At 41.3% G+C, this 18,012-nt stretch overlaps 1 protein-coding gene across 1 annotated transcript in view; it reads left to right on the top strand.

Annotated features, from left to right (window-relative positions):
* slc25a26 (solute carrier family 25 member 26) overlaps positions 1-18,012 on the top strand; it is a 62,900-nt gene that overhangs the window by 34,477 nt on the left and 10,411 nt on the right. Inside the window, exons 6-8 of the mRNA XM_008409561.3 lie at positions 4,846-4,890; positions 12,540-12,609; positions 17,046-17,110. Of these exons, the coding sequence (XP_008407783.1) occupies positions 4,846-4,890; positions 12,540-12,609; positions 17,046-17,110 (180 nt within the window). The remainder of the gene's footprint in view (positions 1-4,845; positions 4,891-12,539; positions 12,610-17,045; positions 17,111-18,012) is intronic.

The raw sequence follows: 18,012 nt of genomic DNA on the forward strand, positions 1-18,012 counted from the left end.
CTGTTGTCTTAGCAGGATCATCAGACCACATGAAGTTTTTAAGTGTCTTCTCTTACTGGGTAGTGCCAGCAAATCACATGCACACTCCACGCACATGCGTGCCGGGGTGTCAAAGTAAGTCGTAAATCTCTTGCAGATAATTTTTTCCCCATTTCTTTAGTTGAGCCATCTGTGTTTCTCTTTCTTACACTTTGCACTCGTTGCAAACCGTCCGGCCTGTTTTTCGAGCAAAGTGTACGTGATCATATTGGACTTTTGAATTTCTTATATTTTCCTATTATCTGGCTGTGACAACGATGCAGACAAAATTCAATCTATCAATTAAAATCATAATCAAGAAAAGCAACTATCTGTTTTGAACACAAGTTTGTTTCTGAAAAGGGTCAGACTGTTTCTTTTTCTTCCTTTACTGTCTCAACACAATAAGTCCAGTTTATCCCACATTACCTTTTCAAACTCCCTCTCTCTTCTCCCTCCTTTTCTCTCCTTCTCACTCTTTTTTTTTTTTACTTTTCCCGGCATGGAAAATAACTCATCGGTGGGGTAATAAAACACAGGTGCTCTTTATAACGCTTCACTTTCAGGGGGCTGGATGCCAGACGCAGAGTACGTCAAATAAAGTTTTTAGATAATCTCCGTGGACTCTGGGAATTTGCTTCTGTCTGCCCAGACAGACCAGATGGGCGAACGTTTCTGACTCCCCACGCAATAAACAAACATTGTATTGAATTTCAAAATCCACGCGTTCATGCTTTTTTGGCGTGCACATTGCAAAAAAAAACAAAAAAAAAAACTGTCCGGTTATGTCACAAGTAAAACAAATGCAGTAAAGGCAGAAACTGTTTACTTCCAGTACCGCCAAGTTACTGGCCTTTATTAATGCTTTACGTTAATAACTGGTTAATTGGACTTTAGCTCATTCGTTAAACAGTACAAATGGGCAAAAACTAAAAAAAAAATCATACTACAGGTATTTTTTAGTGCTAAGTAACATGCAGCTCAGTCTGACTGAGCTTCAAGTCACTCACAAAGAAGACAAAACAACATTAGGCATGTATTAGTGGGTCATTTCTCAAAATGTTCAAATCCAGGTCCTTGTTTCTGTAAGGCAACAGCACTACCAACTGCATCACTGTGCAGTCCATTAGGTCACCAATGGACAGCTAATTTATTTAATTTATCTCAATAAGTGAAGCTCATACAGATTTGTTACAAACGCCGAGAAGATTGCTGACTTGAGAGATGTTAACTTCCTCAAGGAGCGTAAGACACAGAGGGTCATTGCTGAGGAACTTGGCCATTCATAGAGTGCTGTGTTCAAGTATATCAGGGGAAGGTGGGTGGAAGGAAGAAGTGTGGTGGAAAGTGATCGACAAGCATCGGGCGTGGATAGATGGATGGACTTAGAAAAGAGAGTGAAGCTCTAACTTAAAAAAATGTGTTAGTCACATATAATCAAATTAAATTTACGTTTGTTGAACATGTCAATTTACTTGTATAAACTTAATTTGATTACTTGTGACCAGCTAACGCAATATATTTAAGTTGGATTGCGTATTTTCATGTTTCAGTGCAGATAGATAGATGGCTGCAATTTATTCGGTCTTAATGTTTCGGTGGACAACTCAGAAATCATCCTTTGTAAATTTTATACTCGCTTCGGGACGTTAACATTGATCTTTGTTTTTGATTTTCCTTGATGTTGTACATTGCTATACTATTGTCAAAGATCAGAGAGCATAACTGTGATAATGCAGTTGATATTAAGTGGGGGTTTTTTCACGGAGTTTGCGTTGGAAGTAAGTGCGTAACAAACTGGTTCGGTGGCGTAAGGACGGCTCATGTTTTGTCGTTCTGTCTGACCGATTTGCAGCCGGATCCGTCCAGCAGCTCAGGAGGAAAATGCGGCTCACCTCGGATGAATGATCTTTTCTTTACTCTGATCAAAGCCCGCTGACACAGCTCAGTGTCGCTGTATTTATTTCTCTCTGAGGATTTGTTTTTGTTCCCTCTCCTCCTTCCTGTCCTGCTCCGCTCTCAGATTGACACTGTATACACGTCCGTGTGAATTAGTGTTTTCGCGTGTTTTTTCTCCACGCCTCTGTTTACGATAGCCGTGCCCATTCCCGTGCGTGCGTGCGTTTGCGTCGCTCCACGTGCGAGCGTAGTCGGGAGTTGGTTTTATTGCCTCTTTGCCTTTTCACTGCTCTAGTTTTTTTTTTTTCTCTGCGGTGTTCATTTCCTACATGCAGGGCCGTGCAGAGACCACTAAAGGGGCAGGTGCTCAACAACAAAAAAGGGCACATCTAACCACATTCTAGGACAGAATATTAACAAAGCCTCTCAGCTTTCAGAGTTTAATAAACAATGATAAATTACAAAATTTCCATATAGAGCATACAGCTATGCATATGATATTTTATTAGTAATTTCTTTCTGCAGGTCTATTTTGTTATAGGAAAGTATTGCCATATTCAAACCCGCAATTTAGCAAGATATGTAAATCAGAGCTAGACCACCAGACATATTTTGTCTTTACAGAATTACACTATTAAAAATATAAACAAGGGCAAAATGCAACCTTTTAGTGACTGTAATCTATAAAACAAACAGCTGCCTGTTGCAGTGGAGATGAAGATGGTCCATTCAGGAAAGCAGAGCTGCATCAAACTTTAATGTGGAACTGCAGAAAAAAAACAAAAGCAAATATTGAATTGTTAATGCATGTCACCATGAGAAAAGCCTACTGAGTTTTGCTTAAAAAAAACTTTAAAAAAAATTGAAATCACACATTTTTGACTCATTTTGACGTACTTGTCAGAAATCTTTTCTTGCTATTCTAAGTTTTTGTTTGTGACTCAAAGTTTTGCTTGTGATTCTCACATGATGTCTTGAGCAGGGTCTAAAATCAAACGATTTCTGATGTGTGCAAATAAATGTTTGTTTGGTAAAAATGAGTTATTTAATTTAAAAAAAGTATTTTAAACAAAACTGTTTTTTTTTTAAAAGGAATCATTACAATTCCAAAAGTTTTGATTACAATTTTATTTTACTTAACTGAGGTTAGTTTTTTTTTTCATTGAATAATTGGGAAACAAATTTAACTTCATACTTTGTGAACCAGACCCTAAACTTACTTAAAGTCTGGATTGACTTTTTTTCCCCTTCATTAATGACACTTTTATTACATTCATTATATCTATCTTGGTAATTCAGGGTCAGTCATTTTTAATTTTAAATAAATGTCCTTGTTGGACTTTTATTTAAGTGTTATTCTCCTTCAAGATTCATTTACCTAACGCTGGAATAAATTAAATGTACATTATGCAGCAAAGGAAATTAGAAGATCGGACATATATCCATTATGGAGATGATCGGTTTTGGACGGGCGATGTGCCCCTATTGCATAAGTGATACTAAAGAATGACTGATATCATTAAAGATACAGGGGAGAAGTTTTTTAGTTATCTAGCTTTGCTAGCAAAGTTGTTAGCTATCAACTAGCTAATAGCACAACAACAACAGCCTAATGTCTGTATAATAAAAATACCGAATCAATAGTTAAGAACAGTTTTTCCTCACCTGGCTGTCTCCTCCTGCTCAGTAGTTCTTCAGAGAAAGGCAGACGCAGAGGCCTGTCAGTGTCTGTTGTATTTCATTACCTCTCTGCTTAAACCGCGACTCCGAGCTGAAGCAGAAACGATACTTCAACGTTTTCTGTTATCTGACAAGTAGCAAGTCTATTCCACTTTATTCACCAAAAACTTTTTTTTTTAATTCACCAAAAACTGTTCTGTAATCTGGAACGTTCGCTACGTTGAGCTCTGCAGTTAGCCGCCTCATCTCACTGTGCGAGAGGCAACTGCGTCATGCGTCACGGGCAAAAGGTCAAAAGGTAACAAGGTGACCAGAGGGCTTATTATGTTATACAAAAAAGAAACAAAAAAGCAAATAATTTTAGTACATATTTTTATGTGTCAGAAGAGGGCTTAGGAAATAATACCAAAAAATAAAAAATTTAAATTTGACCAAAAGGGCACTTGGGGGCAAGTAGCAAAAGGGGCAGGTGCTCAAACACCCCTAGACCCCCCTCTGCACGTGCCTGCCTACATGAACTGATTTGGTGAACTGCACTGCACTTCTAGGGCATTATGCTGGACTTTTCCCACTTAGAGTGCATTTTAGCTACAAACTTAAATGTATTTTATTGACTGTTTTAATTTGAAAGACCAACGCGAAGTAGCAACTTTCTGTAAAGTGGGAAGAAAATGCCTTTTGAAGTTTTTCTTGCATATAAAATTAAAAGCTATGGTGCGAATATCCCCTTTTATTCTTATACCTCTAAATAAAATCTGTCTTTGTTAGCCAGATAATCAGGAGATCACTCGGATGTAATTTAAAGGTCTTCTCTCAACTACAAATGAAGAGGAACTATAAGTTCCGACCTCAGATGAAATAATTTCGATCAAAGTTTGTACCATGCATAATACAAATGTCTCATTTTTATTTGTAAACCAGATTAAAATCATGCATTATTTTCTTTCACTTCACTATAATGCACTATCACATAAAATCCCAATAAAACCCACTGAAGTTTGTTGTTGTAATAGGACAAAATGCAAAAATATTAAAGATGTGTGATTACTGTTTCAGGACATTCAGTCAGATTCTCATTTTTATCAATCTCCACTATTTGGACTTAGACATCAAGCAACAGCAAATAGAAACGAGTTGTAAGAAAGAATAAGTGTCAGAACTCAGATGTATTAAACTTGAAACTCCAGAACGGCAAAAATAAATTCAAAAGACTTAATTGATCTATTAAAACCCTGATTTGTTTTTCAGATCCCATTCTCGCTGGTGCAGTTTCCGCTCTGGGAATATTTAAAGGTACGTGTCATTCTCCCTCTCATAAAAGCTGTTATTTTATTCCTAATGTGTCTTTTTTTTTTTATTATTGTATGGCCGTGTTATCTCAGTAGCTTGATTTCCAGCAGTAACACAGAGTAATAAATCCATAGCGAAGCCGTAGCTCGGCGCTTAACCTCCTGACACTTTTACGGCGGACTCCTCCTCCGCATTCCCCTGTATCACTGCGGCAGGCAAAAATGTGACTCTATCACCGTTTAATGGACCGTTGCCGCCACCATCAAGCGAGCCCTAAATTTGTCTCTCTTTCCGCCCTTTCCGCACCTTACTTTCTGCCGTAATGTCTTTATTCCTCTGCGTCTCTCCTGTCCTCGTTTCTCACTGTGTGGCCCCGAGCCAATAAAAGGCCGTTTCTCTTGGAGAAGACGGCATTTGGGCCGAGTGACATCACGTCTCCGTCAGTGATGAGGGAGCTAACAGCAAACCAACAATACGCCGCGCGGTCGGTGTTGACATGCGTTTGTGTCGTTCACAAGTATCCCTTTGTCTCTCAGTCAGAGGCCGTCTCTCTCACGGCCATCTGCAGATGTCCGCTGGCGAGGAGCCGGACTGCTGGAATCTGCCCCGCGCCCCACCCAACTAGGCTTCTCCTCAGATACAATAGCGGGCTAGATTAGGAGGAGCGAAACCATCTAATTACTGGCTAACAGGTTTCCTCACTGTCGTCAATCTCCAGAATGACCACTGAGACGTTCGAAAATGATTGGATTGAGCGCGAGTCCGTGTGTGTGTGTGCGCGTGTGTGGCTTTTACTTCCATCTGTTTCTTTGGGATCATAAATTGCTGCGTTTTCTCGCCCAGCCCAGCTGTTGGAAACACAAACGGAAAAGGGGAACATTATTTTTGTGTGCATTAACTTTAGCTGGTCACTGTTTTTTTTTTTTTTCCCTGAGATTTCACCTGCGTTCATGTTTCCCACTGAAAAACCCAAAGAGGTTTTAGTGGTTTTAGCGAGGTTTTACACATTGTGACTCATTTTTACAGCTTAAAGTTCATACCTCAGCCTATTTTAATGAGGTTTTACATGATTTACTTACAAAAGTTTCTGGTGAAGCTTCATCTGAGTCCGACGTGGATAGAGATGGACACAGATCTGGTAAGGTGAGGAGTCCGATTGTTCAACCAATGTATCGTTTTCTTTCCACTTTGCAGCTAACAGTGTGATGCCAGTTCTTCCTCAGCAACAAGTAGTTCTATATTCAGTACAACTTGGCTAAAATGAATTAGTTCATGTTCATAGTTCACCAGGTAAGCAGTTCACAACTCCAACCTGACTAGATCTCATTCAGTTATCAGTTTGTTGGCAGTCATCCGTAGCTCACCTCGAAGGAAAATACTGGAGGTCTTCCTAAAGGAAATATTTAAAAATGTTATGATGAGCTGCACTCACAAGGAGTTGAGTTAAAATATAAAAAAAAGAGTATTGTTCAGCTTGATGTTCTCAAAAATGAGAGCAACAATAATGCAAGCCTTTGTTTCAATGTGTTTGCTGCTTTGTGTGAAATTAATTAAAGCTTGCGGCTGCAACATGACAAAATGTGGAAAAGAACGAGGGGTGTGAACACTTTTGCAAGAAAGTGTCGTTCTCACATAAATTTCACACGGGCTCTCATTTTTCCCCCTCTCTGTTGTGTGTGTGTGTGTGTGTGTGTGTGTGTGTGTGTGTGTGTGCGTGTGTGTGTGTGTGTAGTTTCCAGTTTTCTCCATCATTTTTCTGACCTCAAACAGGAGGGCGGACTGCTTCTAGTTTACGACCGAACACAAACACAGGGCCGCAAAAAATCCTGGGAATTTCTGGTCCGAGGCACGATGGGAACATGATTTGAGCTGAAAATGTTCACAAACGCAGCCGGCCGTCGTGCAAACGCACACGACAGTACGAAGGGCGCAGACGGAGCTGCACAGTCCGTTTCCTGTTGGACGTCGTCCACGTGCAAAGTGGGACCCCGGCGCAAGGGGGTCAAAAAGTTTGATTTCCCGGATTTACTCCTCCATATCTATTCATAAAAAGAGGAGGGAGGCAGGGAGGAAGAGCCTCAGAAAACGGGGGAGATGCGGAGGACTCCCTCAGCGTGAGTCCTTTGATGTGGAAAACAAAAATCTCCTTTTTAATCGACCCTCTAATGGGACACACATGAGCACCGTCCTGACCTCAGCTACTCTGGCTTCGTTTCTTCTCCTCTCTCTCTTTCTCTCTGTGTGTGTTTACATGTTTGTATTTGCACGAGCACACACACACTCATGCTTTTGGTAACGTCCAGACTTGTGTGGCGGATCGAACGAGAAAGAGAGAGACAGAGGGAGATAACATGCAATTGATTCAACCATCGAGGGAGGGAAATGGGACAAAGAAAATATTAGTAATCGCTCCATGCCGTTGCTCTCCATTAGAAGCGCTCGTACCTAGCAGCGCCCCGAGGCAGCACAGCTGTTCATTCGCATTTCATCCAGACACCAACTTTGCGCCGTCACTCTCCTCGTCCGCCGGCCTGAACTGACGGGGGGGTGAGGAAAGGAAAGAGACAGCCTCCATATCATCCTGAGTTCAAACTCCACACAAAAACATCAGGTGGTTTCACTCAGTAGCCGGCTGCAGATGGGGAGGTTAGCTCAGTTATAAGAGAGGTCAAACACACCAAGTAGTTAGAAAAATATTTCAGCTCTCGTTAGGTTTTTTAAAAAAAATTTTTATGTGAACTATGATCTCCCTACTTATGTTCAGATATGATGCAAAATTACACACTTGTTAAAATGGGAGTGACTTAAATTAAGACCTTGGCTTTTTTCACATCTAATGTAACTTTACACACATGGACAAAGCTGTCGGTAGCCCTCAGTTGATGAAAGAAAAACCACACAATGGTCACAGAAATAACTTGTGTTCATTTGTTTGAAAATGAACACATGAAAGTCAGACATTTCTTTTCAACTGGGTAAATAAATAATAAACTCACCAAACTAGCCTGGACAAAAATGATGGTCCCCTTAATATTTTGTTGCTCGACCTTTTGGGGCAATCCCTGCAATCAAACTATTGTGGGGTTTTCTTTCATTAACCGAGGGGTTCAGACGATTTTGTCCACGTGTGTAAATTCTTCACAGTTTAACTGGAAAAACAAAATTATTAGGAAAAACCTGTATAAGATTTTAAAAAGCTGGAATAACTTGGCTGTAGAAGTCAAGGCTTCTTTTGTTACATACCTTATGGAACTGGCTTACAGCTGTACAACAACATAACCATTTGAATAAAAACTGTATTCCCACATATTAGAATAAAAAAAAACCTCCAATGACTTTGGAGTTGTTTTGATATTTCAACCAAATATCCCAGCTGTACCTGAATGCAACATGAGGACCTGTTGGGAAAACCTTTAGACTTTCATTTCAAGTTTGAGTTTGAGCTTATTGGATGCTACAGGTAGCTGGATCTGGTCTTCAGCTGATTTTTCTATGATGTTTAGCCTGAATTGCTTCGATCCACTTTTCTTCCTCTGTCATCAATGAAGTTATATATATATATATATATAACCATGCATGGAGGGTTCCACCCCAAATCCAGCACCCTGAGACTGTACACGAGCCGTAAGGAAGGAGGCAGAGGACTTGTGAGTGTGAGAGCCACTGTCCAGGATGAAACATCCAAGATCCATAAATACATCAAGGACAAAGCCTCAACGGACGATGTGCTCAGCGAATGTCTCAGGCAATGGGGAACAGAAGACAAGGTGCTGGAAGTACCATCATGGGAGGACACGCCCCTACATGGGATGTACCACCGACAAATAACTGAAGTGGCTGATGTCAGGAAAACCTACCAATGGCTGGAGAAAGCTGGACTCAAGGACAGCACAGAGGCTCTCATCCTGGCCGCCCAGGAACAGGCCCTAAACACCAGAGCAATAGAGGCTCAGATCTACCACACCAGACAAGACCCAAGGTGTAGGTTGTGCAAGGAGGCCCCTGAGACAGTCCAGCACATAATAGCAGGGTGCAAGATGCTGGCAGGGAAAGCGTACATGGAACGACATAACCAAGTGGTGGGCATAGTGTACAGGAACATCTGTGCAGAATATGGACTGGAAGCCCCGAGATCAAAGTGGGGAAGACCCCCAAAAGTGGTTGTCAAGTGTCCTATAATTTCATGGCTTCCTATACTTGAAAAGGAGGACTTGGAGACTTCAGGAATTCACTCAATCTTTTTTATTTTCACCAATGAGTGAGAATCAATGAACAGGTGAAAAACCTACAACACACATACAAAATATTTTAACATACATTTTAGACATTTGGTTCAAAGTTAATAATTTATCTCAACTAATTCCATTTTTAACCTTGAACATGCATTTATTTTACAATTTTAACCATAAATTCAAGTATTAAATTATTAAATTCCATGCCTGGTTGAATTTGAATCAAACAAATCTAAACATTTTAGAATTACCTTTTTTTTCTTTTTCTTAGGACTTAAGTTTGTTACATTAGATATCTTAACATACATTTAGTGAAACCAAACTGTAAAAACTAGCAGTGCAAACTTTTACTTCAATAAATTATGCATTCCTTTTTTCAAATGTGAAACTACAGTCAAATTACATTCAATTGAGCCCAGTTAGTGGCTTACCGGTAGTCCTTATAAGTCCTTTCCCATGAAATGCTGCTTTGGAGGTTGTGTTTGCCTTCCTCAGCTCTATTGCAAAACCAGTAAAGTGGTTTGTGAATCCCTTATATTACCTGAGTTGAGGGTGCTGCTGATTGGGTCAGATTTCTTTCACCTGCTGAGAAGTGTTGCAGAGTGGCACACTGATGTGTGTGTGTGTGTGCGTGCGTGCACACACAAATGTCTATTCATGCACCCACATCTGAACTAATGAGCAGATCTGCGCAACAGTGGTGGAGAATGACCGAGCTAAGATCCTGTGGGACTTCCAGATCCAGACAGACAAGATGGTAATGGCGAACCAACCGGACATTGTGGTGGTGGATAAAGAACAGAGGAAAGCCGTTGTGGTGGATGTAGCAATACCAAGTGACTACAACATCAGGAAAAAAGAGCATGAGAAATTGGAGAAATACCAGGACCTCAGGGAGGAACTGGAAAAGACCTGGAAGGTGAAGACCACAGTGGTGCCTGTGGTCATCGGGGCCCTCGGGGCAGTCACCCCCAAACTGGAGCAGTGGCTCAAACAGATCCCAGGAACAACATCAGACATCTCAGTCCAGAAATGTGCAGTTCTAGGCACAGCCAAGATACGGCGCAGAACCCTCAAGCTCCCAGGCCTCTGGTAGAGGACCCGAGCTCAGAGGATGAAACAGACCACCCGCGGAGGGTGAGAAGGGAATTTTTATATATATATATATATATATATATATATATATATATATATATATATATATATATATATACACAGGTAGCTGGATCTGGTCTTCAGCTGATTTTTCTATGATGTTTAGCCTGAATTGCTTTGATCCACTTTTCTTCCTCTGTCATCAATGAAGTTTTATATATATATATATATATATATATATATATATATATATATATATATATATATATATATATATATATATATATATATATATATAATATAAACTTTAATGTCACCAAAAACCAGAGGTTAGAGATAGTTGGGAGTCATCCTTTAGTTTTGTTTTGGTGTCATTTGACTTATCCACTATAAAACAATGCTGTACTTGTTTGGCGTGCATGCATGCTGAACTAAAAGTGCCGTAATAAAAATCTTTGGTATTTACATGTATACTGTTACATCCATTAGACTATGCAATGCTCTGAGAAATGGCAAAAACCCAAGAAATTCATCTCATCCCCAGTTGGCATTGTAAATATTTAGGAGTTAAAAAGACTAAACTAGTCTGGCTCGTTTGACAAAGTTAACAGATCTGAAAGGCTCTTCTCTTTAAAAAAAATACATGAAGGCTCAATTTAAAGGATTTGGCCAAATTTCTGCAAGGAATTTTTTTTTTTAACTTCACTTAGAACTTGCAGACAGATGTTATTTCCAGTAAGTTTGTAGATAAGTGACAGTCAGACATGCTTTCCAACTTCAGTTGATTTAGAGATATTTAAAACAACTCCAACTAAAACTGTTTGTGTTTTGGATTCAACACTTTATAGCGGATATTAGGCTGCCTCATTTCGCTCGAGACGGCTGTAAAGTCAGACATTGTTTTCTCAGCTGAACTCTTTGTCAGCGTTACGGTGAGAAGTGTAGATCGTTGGCTCGGCAGGTTGCATCAATCTGACCACCTGCGACTTCTATCTGCTCCGACTCTGCCAGGAGTTTGACTTGTTTTGAGTTGCTGACCTCAGACTTGGGTCTCTGTCTATTCACGTTTGTACGCGGGCAACGAAGATCCACAACAATTAATTTTTGTGTTTTTTGGACAGCTGACACCAAATGGACATGTCAGGCTGTTATGTACAATGCCTTGTTTGGCAAAAACAACATATGAGCATTAGCAGAGCGCTAGTAGATGGGCTTGCAGTTGGTTTTTGTCTTGCAGTAATTGAGTCCAGAAACATTGCAATTGAGTCTAATGTAAGGCCATCTGTAAAACAGCTCGCCTGAAATTAGGTTATTAGTAGAACTATTATCCAAACATACAGCAGCAATCGCCAGCAGAATAGCTGAAAAGGAGAGAAATTAAACCATTTAAGTGGCTCATATTTTGATCTGACTAACCTTAAGAGAGATGTGTTAAAATAAACACTCACAAACTTTTATGAACTGAAGAAATGTTGAAAAGAATAGTCGGACAAAACTCCTCCACAACCACTCCTATATAAGTCAATTGCTGCTAAATATAGCTCTAAAAGCTTCCTTTGCTTTTCACATACATGCTCTCTGTTGTGTCTGTTCGATTAAAAATATCAAATGTTGTACCGTTGAGGTTAGATGATGTTCTGCTGTACTTACCGTTTATAAGTTAATGTATGTTCTCTAACACACAACTTTTCATTTTCACCTGACAGCCTGACTTGTTCTTAGAAGTCGTCCGTGGGAATTTGAGGTTCCAGGGTTTTGTCCTGGTGCCTTTTTCTGCCTAATGCCACACCATGATGCATCCAGACCCTCCTTTGGAACACGTGTTTACTTTAATTATAAATAAGAAAATAATATATGAGGGCATCAGAAGGATTTGTTTCAGTCACTCAGCTGAAAAAGCCGTATTCTGAATCTATATAAGTTCCATTTTTTTTGTTACGGGTTCCTTATTTAAGTTCACCTCTGGGTCATTTTTGTTTTCATTAACTGAGTTGTGCTTGTATAGAGATCTCACAACTTCTCCAACTCCCATATAAATCTCTTTTCTTGGGAACCGAGTGCTGCGGGCTGACAGGGAAGAAGAAGAAGAAGAAAAAGAGGAACATGAAAATATTCTGAAATCCTTTTTTTAAACCTGACGTTTCTGAACGTCAGTCCTGACCAAGGTTCACAATGTGGTTTCAATATTTCTCCTATCTCATCTAACAACAGTCGTCTCTTTCTCTCTCTCCCCTTCTTTGTCCCTCTTTCAATCTTTCTTGCCCTTTAATCCTCGTATTTTATCTCCAACCTCTCCTTCTTTCCTTCTCTTTTTCTTTCTTCCAGACGCTGTGGTCGAAGAGGCAAGGTCACACGCTCCACTCTTGGCAATCAGCGGTGTGCGGAGCTTTTGCAGGTGCAGAGGATTATATGTAGCTTTGGGAACCGAGCAGAAGGGGCTCTGTGATGGGGGGACATGGGAGAAGGGAATAGATAAGTCGACGGTGGACAGTTTAATAAAGAAAGACCAGCAGAGAGATACAGGTTTCCCCAGAGCCACCTGCTCACCAGATCAGTGATATAAAGGAGCGAGGAGAGAATTGGACCGAACTTTATCCCTCTTTTTTGCTAAAAAAAACCAGAAGGAGTCCTAAACTTCCAAGGACCCTGCATTGTTTTCTCAACAGAGGGGTCACATTATCACAGATCTCCAGCACCGGAGCCAGTGGACATCACACCACGGCAGACTTTATGAGTCTGTCTCTGCCTGAATGAGTATCAGGGGAAACACAGACAACCGGAGGGAAAAGGCAGGAGGGATGAGAGGGGGCCGGGTTTGGGTCTGCGCCCCGGCAGCTGCACGACCTTCGGAGCACTGGAGCCTGAAGTGGTTTCAGGAAGAGAAAAAAAGAGAGAGAGAGAGAGAGGGGGGGGGGAAGAAGCAGAAAAGGAGTGAAACGGGGTTAGCTAAAAATAGAATGTGTAAGCAAAGAGCACTGAGTTCAAATTAAAAATTTACGCCTTCCTACACCAAAGAAGAGCAACAGATAAAGACTAAAGTCTCGGGTAAAACAGTTTCCTTTTCCTTTTTTCTCATCGGGAAGGTCCAAACTCAGAGATATGGGTCAAAGTAGAATGTAAACTGTGTTAGTTTTGCAGATTTTCACAGATGCTAAATTGAGTGGAACATAATTACGCAGGAAGAAGACGAAATCTCTCACGACTTTTCAGTGAATCTGGAGTGATTCTCGTTATTGTAGAAGGAAGGTCCAGAAAGATGGACTGGCACTTTGTAAAAGTTATTTAAAAAATAAAACTTGTCTTTTAAAGATTGAAAAGAAATCAAACCCTGATCATCTGTAACACGGCTTAGCTGATATTAATTCATCTATTGGAAATCGCTAAATGTTGCTTCTCTTCCTTCCATCTTCTGCTCCGCCCTACCGTCACTTGTAGGAAGGGCGGTGTGGTGGAAAGCATTGAGTTATCCATATCATCATGGCTACTTCTCTGGGGCTGTAACATGTGCCAGGGCAAATTTGCCTCAGTTAGACCAAGAGTAATGGAAAGATCTAGATGGCGGCGCTGATCGGTGAACCTTGCCTGGAACATTTTGCATTGGCTCAGTTTTTGGAATAAGAATCCAGCTAACCTTGGTTTTATCTGTTCAGGATCATCGGAATTTATTCCTAGGATCACTTTAGATGAGCCTGTGCATTTCCACTGCACCGTTCAAGCTGACAAACAGTAGTTTTTGCTAGTTTTGAATGACAGTAATGGCAAAAGAAAATAGAAATCCCAGATAGACAGAATGGTTTGGCAGCCATCCAGTGACATCACTGGAAAGTTTTAAGAAGTCGGCCAAGAAGTTGTGAAGCATAATAATAACAGAAATGTTGCTAATACAATCAGCTGTGACTTATTTGATTACTTTAGCAATATTTTCAATGTTTCGAGTGAGAAATACTCCACTCAATAGAGCTTCAGTCTGCAACAAAAGGTTTAGGGGTTGAATAAAGTGCAAGTAAGCGATTATATTACTCTGACCTAAGAAATCCACAGAGTGAGTGAAACATAGCAGCTTAGCGTAAGCCTCCAGGACTTGAGCTCTGACTGAAAGAATGTGTCACACCATCCATCATTGCTCCCAGTCAACACTTTCTACCATGACGAAAACGTAAAACCCGCGACGTAAATCCACATTTCACGACCGGAGCCGTCCACCGAGCCGTTGTCGAACGTTTGTGTCTTTCAGTCTATAACTCTTCCTCGGCTGGACCGGGCCAGACAGGACGGGAAGATTGAGGTTAGCCGCTCGGGGTCGTTGCTGGTCTGGAGGTGGAGGAGAGGAAAAGACAGTTAGGGGAGGACACGGCACCCAGAGGAGCCAAGACGCGGTGCTGCGCCGCCCCACCTGGAAACGGCACACAGAGAGAGGAAGCATCAGGGTGATGAAATGAGACTTTGGTCTGCTGGAGGAGAATCGGTTTTGTTCGAACATTCAGGAGCTTAAATATCTGGAATGTTCTTAAAATGTTGAGGTGTGATGAAAGAGCGGCAGGGGACAGCAGACCTGGGACAGGATTTGTGTTCACGTCTTTGTTATCGTACTCCCACGTAGAAGACGTCCATCAATCAGTCCATTAGTGTGTACATCACCTATCCATCTGTCCGTCTGTGTCCTAGATATGTTTTAGGTCTCCTCCCATCAGGCAATTGCCAGAAAACCTCCGAAGGGATCAACGTAGAGTGGCTGATCCTACCTTCCATGTCTCGGTTACATGGTAGACAGACTGATAAATCTAAAGCTTCGGTTTTTGATGCAACTCTTTCTTCATCGCAACAGACCTGAGTCAGTCCCACAAAACTGCAGACCAGACCCCTATTCTTCCTATCCATCCTATCATCACTTGTTAACAACTCACCGAGACACTTAAATCCCTCAACTTGAGGCAGAGACTGTCCTCCCGTTCGGAGGGATTACTCCACCGTGTTGATGATGGGAACCATGGCATCAGAGGAGCTAACTCTCCTCCCGACAGCTTCACGCTCGGTTCTGAACCGGTCCAGTTCCCTCCCCCACACCCCGTAACCGTCATGATTTGAAGACGCCAACACAACTACATCATCTGCAAAACATCAAAAAATAAGGCCGTAAGCTTCCCTCTCCGCTTCACGGCTACACCTTGAGATCCTGCCCACTACAAACTCTCTTTTGCTCGTCTGTAATCTCCCAGCCTTTTGAGATACTCAGGCATTTTTAATCATCCACAAGATCTCCGCTTGTATCCTCCTCTGACTTATGGCAGACTTGAACTCGGTTTCCTCTCTTCATCCTCGTGAAAACTGACCGAGAAAAAGAATGAGGTCATCGACTGATTTCTTTCCAGCCTTCAACCCCATCGTGGGATTTTTTTTTTCTATCTAGCCAAATTTAGATCATTTAATAAAGCTCTCCGCGTAGAAGATTTATTTGCTTAGTGCGTTCTTTGACCGTTTTCCAAAAATATCATAAAAGATGTTACAGTAAGTCTGCTTTATTCCCGTGTTCATCCGACCGAGATAGAGAAGTGAAAAACCCTAACGTAATGACAGAGCTCCTGTTTTACGTACGCTGTGTCTTGAAAAACAATCGTGTCGCCTGAACTTTTGCAGATTTTGACACATTACAAAAAGAAAATGAAGTACATTTCAAAGTAAAATGGCTGACGTCTCTACCAGATTTACGCATCCGGATGTTAAAATTTCCGTCTGTCCTTGTTCTTGCTCACGCTCAGTCAAATTAGATGGAGAATGTCTATAAAAATCAGCTATGAAGCAATGGCATAGACTCTCGATTAGATTTAGATATGGACTTTGACTGGGCCATTTTATCACCAAACAAAGTATTCCAGTGTATCTCTGGCTGCCTCTTTTTTTTTTATAACCATTTTTTTATTCTTGGTCTGCCAAAGTGTGGGATATTGTTCTACAATCTGTCCACCCTGCTGGACTTCTGACTGCCATGAGTTGCACCAAGTTTGATTTAGGGGGATCAAAGTACAAATACATGCCACACCATTCAGATTTTCATGCTGTGTGTTGGTTTATTATACTATGCCTCAATGACATCCATCAAAGTTTGTCCTCATGAAATGACAAAATGAGACGCTGAACATTAAGGAATTATTGATGTAAAACAAGCACCAAATTTAGAATTAAGACATTTTATATCAATGAACTGTTTCAGGAAATCACTTAAGCAATGATTACTAGATAATCAAAAATTGTACTTATTTTATTATTATTTCTAAATTAACAGCTCTTTACATATTTTTTTTATGGCTGTGACATGTTTTATTTTTTATTTTTACTATAAATGTTCACTGTAAATCACACTACTTTTAGCTACGCGCTGAAATCTGTTATAATATGTTATATGTTAAATTTTAATATGTTGTTCTGGATGTTAATTGTAATTGTTTTGAGTCTTTCCATTAATCTGCCAGGAGGCTACAGATGAAAACGAGCCTCTTTGGCTCAATATAGCAAATCTATGTGATGTATTAATGCAACTCACAAAATCATAAAGTTACTTGTAAGTTAGTTTTTGTCTTATTTCAAGTGTGTTAAGATATTTTTTCTAGAAACTAAACCAAAAAAACACTTGGTAATACTTTGTGTTCTTTCAGTGAAGGTGATGGGATGGGCTTGGATGAAGATTGTTTTTTTTAATTTTTTTTATGAACGTTGGAAACCAACAGGCCAAGCGTTCTGTCTCCCTTCGCCTTAAAGTGTCTGCAGTCAAGTAGATTTATTGGTTTTGTGTATTTTCTAGGTATCCGTTTGTCTAAACGCGGCTGTCTTTCGTAGGCGCGGTGGCAGCCTTCGTCACCACCCCTCTCGACGTGGCGAAGACCAGGATCATGCTGGCCAAGGTACACGCTCCACACACGCAGACTCGAGCGCACGCGGCCTCCTCCGGCAGCTGCTTTTAAACACCGCTGTCAGGTGATGGCTCGCAGGCAGGGAGCAGAGCCACGGTCTGGGCCCGGAGCCCGAGCGCATTTCTCCGGTGTGAGCGGGGGCAGATCGAGCCGAGGTAGAACCGGGACAGCGCACATCCATCACCTGCTCGGGTTGGAGGGTTTGGGGGGGTATGGACAGTGTTTGGGGGGGAAAATGGGGGATGGAGGGAGAGGCGTGTTTGTGTGCATGGTTAGTGTTAAGAGCGAGGACTCGTTCCTGCTACGAGGGAGTTTCCATCGCGGCGCTGCATGTCTTGCAGAGGTGAAGCCAAAGCACGCTGTCCCTTCTGTTAACTCCCCCCACCCTCCTCCTCTCCCTACCCTCCTCCTCTTCCCATCCTCTCTGTGTGGTGATATTCCTCCTCTTCCTCACCACTTTTTTCTCTTCTGGCTCTGTCCAACTGCATGTCTGGCTTCTTTCAGGGTGTCCTGCATGCGTTTGTGAGCAGGACACCCCCCATCTCTCTCTCTTTCACGCACACACATGAACTGTCCTTGGAGAAGACACAGTGTTCCATTTCCACCCCCATCCTAACTAATGAGACTGGAATCAACAAAACAATCGGACAGGCTTGGATCTCTGACGAGAAGCCGTTGGCTGGAGGTGGAACTGCACGGTACAAAAGCTTCCAGTAAACTTTATCTGACAGCCAGCTGCTGTAATCTAACCACCCGCTGAGGACTCTGCCTGCAGCACAGGTCCAGCTATAACTTTATAAGGCCAAGACTTTTTAAATGTTTTTTTTTTTTTTTTGCTTTGCTCTGCAGAAAATTTTATACAAAAGGAAACAAAGTTTGGAACTTTTTTTGGT

This window comes from Poecilia reticulata, chromosome 5 (genome assembly GCF_904066995.2).
Source record: "Poecilia reticulata chromosome 5, P_reticulata-male-v2, whole genome shotgun sequence".
NCBI lineage: Eukaryota > Metazoa > Chordata > Actinopteri > Cyprinodontiformes > Poeciliidae > Poecilia > Poecilia reticulata.